At 64.5% G+C, this 4212-nt stretch overlaps 2 protein-coding genes and 1 non-coding gene across 4 annotated transcripts in view; 2 read left to right on the top strand and 1 right to left on the bottom strand.

The window, feature by feature from the left end:
• The first annotated feature begins 534 nt into the window (after positions 1 to 534).
• On the top strand, positions 535 to 605 carry TRNAG-CCC. Its single transcript has one exon. It is a non-coding gene; the product is annotated as a tRNA-Gly (tRNA).
• A 475-nt stretch (positions 606 to 1080) lies between these two features.
• On the top strand, positions 1081 to 2732 carry METTL26 (methyltransferase like 26). Of its 2 annotated transcripts, XM_045285927.1 has the most exons (7): positions 1081 to 1294; positions 1532 to 1694; positions 1778 to 1837; positions 1954 to 2012; positions 2256 to 2323; positions 2426 to 2504; positions 2571 to 2732. In XM_045285927.1, the coding sequence occupies exons 1-6, from the start codon at positions 1098 to 1100 to the stop codon at positions 2470 to 2472; spliced, it is 594 nt and encodes a 197-aa protein (XP_045141862.1). In that variant the 5' UTR covers positions 1081 to 1097; the 3' UTR covers positions 2473 to 2504; positions 2571 to 2732. The 2 variants fall into 2 exon arrangements, with proteins under 2 accessions (XP_045141862.1, XP_004705833.1); XM_004705776.3 differs by lacking the exon at positions 1954 to 2012 and having other exon boundaries at positions 1083 to 1294.
• A 322-nt stretch (positions 2733 to 3054) lies between these two features.
• WFIKKN1 (WAP, follistatin/kazal, immunoglobulin, kunitz and netrin domain containing 1) overlaps positions 3055 to 4212 on the bottom strand; it is a 2382-nt gene continuing 1224 nt past the window's right edge. The window contains exon 3 of the mRNA XM_004706114.2: positions 3055 to 4206. Coding sequence (XP_004706171.1) covers positions 3124 to 4206 — 1083 coding nt within the window. The 3' untranslated portion in view covers positions 3055 to 3123. The remainder of the gene's footprint in view (positions 4207 to 4212) is intronic.

Raw genomic sequence — 4212 nt, 5'->3', positions numbered from 1 at the left:
GGGGGCAGGGGGGGGGAGGGGGGCAGTGGGAAGCAAGCTCAGGCTGGGGCTCCGGGGCCAGGAGGTCAACTGGAAGTAAGGTGACCCATGTGAGGCAGTCTGGGAGCTCCACTGAGGCTTCAGGAAGGCATCTGCCCACAAAACGCTGCATCTGACTCGATCTGGGGGCTCACTGACTCGGGCTGGCCACATCCCCTCCCTCACAATCACAGCTAAGCCGTGAGAATCCCTGGGTCTCCTTCCTAGACCCGCCAAATACTCCATCCAGTCGGAAGGAGCTACCTCTCTCCGCCCCTGCCCCGCCAGGTCCAGAAAATCTGCGGTTGCCATGGTTTGGGGGGCAGGTCCCAATAGAAGCGGCTCTGAACCTCAGTTCTACCGCACTGATCCATCCCCTCCAGGGCCGAGTTCCCGGACCACCAGCTCGGGCACTGCTTAATAGGCGCCGGTGCACATGCGCCGTGGGTCCCGGGCGGGGGAGGCGGGGGTTGCGTCACAATCATCCTGGTCTCTCAGACACTGAGTAACCCAACAGCGCCGCTGGTGTAGTGGTATCATGCAAGATTCCCATTCTTGCGACCCGGGTTCGATTCCCGGGCGGCGCAGGTCCGTTTTGCGATTTCTATTTTTTTCCCCCTCTCTGTTGCTCTCCAGCTAACCGCACAGATTGAAAAGGAAGAACAGAAATACGGCAACTTTGGCCACCTATGTCACTGATCGAGAGGCCATCACCATGCCCAATTACTGAGTGCTTGCGAGGGCAGCACGAGCGAGACCCCGGGCCGATCGAGAAGTTTCAGGGAAGGGATGGCGCTATAGAAGCCGACAGGGTGACTGAGCAGTGCAGTGACTGAACCAGTCGCCAGAGCGCTTCGTCTCATGTCACGCATTCGCCGGCCGCTCCAGACAGGGCTTGGGGTGGTTGCGAGCCCTTTAAAGAGCGGCGCGCGGCCTCCTGGGAGTTGTAGTACGTTGGGCCCGCGGCGCCGCGGTGTGGCCTAGGACGCAGCACAGGTAATACAACTCCCAGTGCGCCCCGCGCCCACCGGACTACAGCGGCCGGCATTCCCCGCGGCAGGGCGATCCCGTGGGCAGCGATGCTGGTGGCCGCGGCGGCCGAGCGGAACAAGGAGCCCATCCTGCGGGTGCTGCAGCAGTACGTGGATCCTGCCCAGCGCGGCGTCCGCGTGCTAGAGGTGGCCTCGGGCTCCGGCCAGCACGCGGCCCACTTCGCGCGAGCCTTCCCCCACGCCGAGTGGCAGCCGTCCGATGTGGACCAGCGCTGCCTGGACAGGTGCGGTCCACAACTGTGTCCAACGCTCGCCGTCCTTCCCCGAAGCCACCCGGGCAGCGCGCCAGGCGGGCCAGGGCAGCGGGTTGACTCCATCGGAACCTGGGGTGGTCCTGGCTTCCCTATCCTCTGTGTGACCCCCTTCTGGACTTTCCCCTCCAAGTGTCCCTGAGGTGGGCAGAGGGAACATCGGGATATGGGCATCCCATTGGGCCCTCATCCTCTGCACTGTGCCCGCAGCATCTCAGCCACCACACAGGCCCAGGGACTGGCGAACGTGAAGGCCCCGTTGTATCTGGACGTGACGTGGGGCTGGGAGCAGTGGGGCGGAATCGGGCAGCAGTCCCTGGACTTGCTGCTGTGCATCAACCTGGCTCACATCAGCCCCCTGCGCTGCACCGAGGTCTGTGGGGCTAGGGAGGTAGCTGGCCAGGCCCTGGGTGGCCTGGGGAGGGCGCCTCACTGCCCTCTGCCTCCCCCACCCAGGGGCTGTTCAAGGCTGCTGGACACCTGCTCAAGCCCAAGGCGCTGATGATCACGTATGGGGTGAGCCCCTGCTCCCAGAGATGGCTCCCTGCCCCCTGCCTCCCACCCTGCAATCAGTCAGGCCACCTATTTTCTGGATTCAGTACTGATCATCTTCTTTCTCCCCTCCTGCTCAGCACCCCTCTCCCTGGAGCTGGGGACTCCCCATTACCACAGGCCCCCACTCCTGGCTGAGGCAAGCATGCCACCCCATTCCACCCCTCCCCTCCCCAGGGGGTGGTTGTACCTGTGAACCTTCCCTCACCACCTGCCATGAACATGAAAGCAGGTGAAAGCGTGCAGCCGCTTCCTCGGGCCCTGCAGCCGGGCTTCTGCTAGCCCTCCCTTGCCGCTCTATTACCCCACCCCCTGCCCCCACCCCGTTAGCCTAATGCCTGACTGAGGAGTGGCAGCTCCGATTGATTTCTGACCCCCGCAGCCCTACTCGGTCAATGGGAAGATTTCTCCCCAGAGCAACGTGGACTTCGATCTCACACTCAAATGCAGGTCAGGCAAGTGGGCAGGTGGTGTCAGAGTGAGAGGTGGGGGCAGAACGGGAGGAGGGATCCAGCACTTTCCAACTGTTGCCCTGCCACCTTCTACCTGCAGGAACCCTGAGTGGGGGCTGCGGGACACGGCCCTTCTGGAGAACCTAGGCCAGGCCAGTGGACTGCTTCTAGAGCGGATGGTAGGGGCTGGGGGGTGGGGGGGGCCGGCAGGCGGCCTGGGACCAGAGCAGCCTTACCTTCTTCAGGTGGACATGCCTGCCAACAACAAGTGCCTGATCTTCCGAAAAACCTGACCGCCTCTCCAACCCTCCTCTGAGGGCCACCAGCCTCCCGCTGTACTGGGCTTTGGGGACTTCTAGCCTGCAGTCTTGCTGCCTCAGAATAAAGTGTACCTTGCTTGCAGCCCAGCTTCTGTTCACGCGCTTCTTTCTAGGGGCTGTCCTCCAGGGCAGGCAGGAAGGGGGTTGCACTTGGGCAGTGGAGGAGGGCAAGGAAGGGGGTAGGGGTCACCCAGGTAAGGAGGCCAAGGTGCAAGGGTTCCCACGAGTGACATGTTAGCAGTGTTAGCAGTCAAAGCCCCAATTTGGGGATGGAAGGGGTCCCAGTGGCTCTCCCAAAGCCCTGTGCTGATGTCAGGAGGGTCACATGAAAGGATTGGGTCACTTAGGGGAGGCCACCAGGTCTGGGAGGAACCCTTTTATTCGACGGGGGGAGTGGGTTGGGGTCCTGCCAGCCGAGGGGTGCACTTGGGGCTGGAGCCCGCCTAGGGCTAAGGCTAGGGCCTGGACTGGGCTGGGGCTAGTCCTGGAAGCGGTTAAGCAGCTCGCAGGCCTTCTTCTCCATTAGCTCTATGATTTTCCGAACCCTTTTCTCGCTGGCGGCGCGCACGTAGCTGCCAGCATCCAGCACAGCCACTCCGTCCCGGACTTCGCCCATAATAACCAGTGGTCCGTCGCCAGCTGTCACATTGGGGCACGGGCAGGCCCAGTCCATGCCCAGCAGCGTCACCTCCAGGTATCTCGTACCGAAGAACTGCAGGCCCATCTTGTCGTCTTTGAGGACGTCGTCCAGCGCCACGCGGGCGATGCCACCGCCCCCAGCTGCCTCAGGCTCCTGGAGCACCTCGGTGAGCCGCCCCACAATGGCGAAGTCACTGCGGCACAGGCTCAGCGCCAGCCGGCTCCGGAGGCGGCAGGCGCGGCAGGGCGGAGTGCGTGGCACAGGGCAGGCATCCTCGCAGGCCTCGCGGCTCTCGAAATTGTTGCCATTGCCCTCGCAGCCGCCGTATACGAATGGGTGGCACTGGTGCAGCAGCGGGCTGTAGGCCCAGCGAGGCTCCCGGCCCGGGCACGGGCCCCGCACGGCCGGCAGCACGCAGGCGTCGCCAGGGCCGGCCACGCAGGCTTGCTGGCATGCCTCATACGTTTCGAAGCCTCCTCTCTCCCCTTCGTCGCAGCCACTGGCCCCAAAGGTGGCACAGCTGCCGCGCTGCGGGTCAAAACGCCACAGCAGGCGCAGGGTGGCAGGACCCGCGCAGGGCTGCGCTGCAGGCGCGGGATCGCATGGGGCCGGCGAGGGCTCTGGGGGCTTGCGCAGGAGGCCCTGGGCTGGCGCACCCCGCTGCACCACCGAGAGCGGGAAGTCGGCGCGCAGCAGGCCCGCGGCGTTGCGGGCTGTGCAAGTGTAGAGCCCAGCGTCCTCAGGCCGCGCGTTGTACAGTACTAGCTGCCCAATGCTGGTGACCACCACGTTGCCGTACATCTGGTCGGGGCGCAGGATCAGGTTCTCAGGTTGCTCGCTCTGTCGCTCCCAGGTGATGGCGGGCGGGGGGCGCCCGCTGACGTCGCAGTGCAGGCTGGCAGTGCCCCCCACAGCCACAGCCTGCGG

Source organism: Echinops telfairi, unplaced genomic scaffold (genome assembly GCF_000313985.2).
Source record: "Echinops telfairi isolate 266 unplaced genomic scaffold, ASM31398v2 ScPeMD7_5;HRSCAF=22, whole genome shotgun sequence".
Lineage (NCBI taxonomy): Eukaryota > Metazoa > Chordata > Mammalia > Afrosoricida > Tenrecidae > Echinops > Echinops telfairi.
This window is presented reverse-complemented; position numbering and strand designations above follow the sequence as displayed.

What these genes read in the sequence shown, in the direction of transcription:
- METTL26 (XM_004705776.3), top strand. Translation starts at nt 1,098, where the DNA reads ATGCTGGTGGCCGCGGCGGCCGAGCGGAACAAGGAGCCCATCCTGCGG. An exon ending in GCCCCCTGCGCTGCACCGAG is followed by an intron (nt 1,695 to 1,777) that starts GTCTGTGGGGCT and finishes TCCCCCACCCAG; the next exon opens with GGGCTGTTCAAGGCTGCTGG. An exon ending in CGCTGATGATCACGTATGGG is followed by an intron (nt 1,838 to 2,255) that starts GTGAGCCCCTGC and finishes TGACCCCCGCAG; the next exon opens with CCCTACTCGGTCAATGGGAA.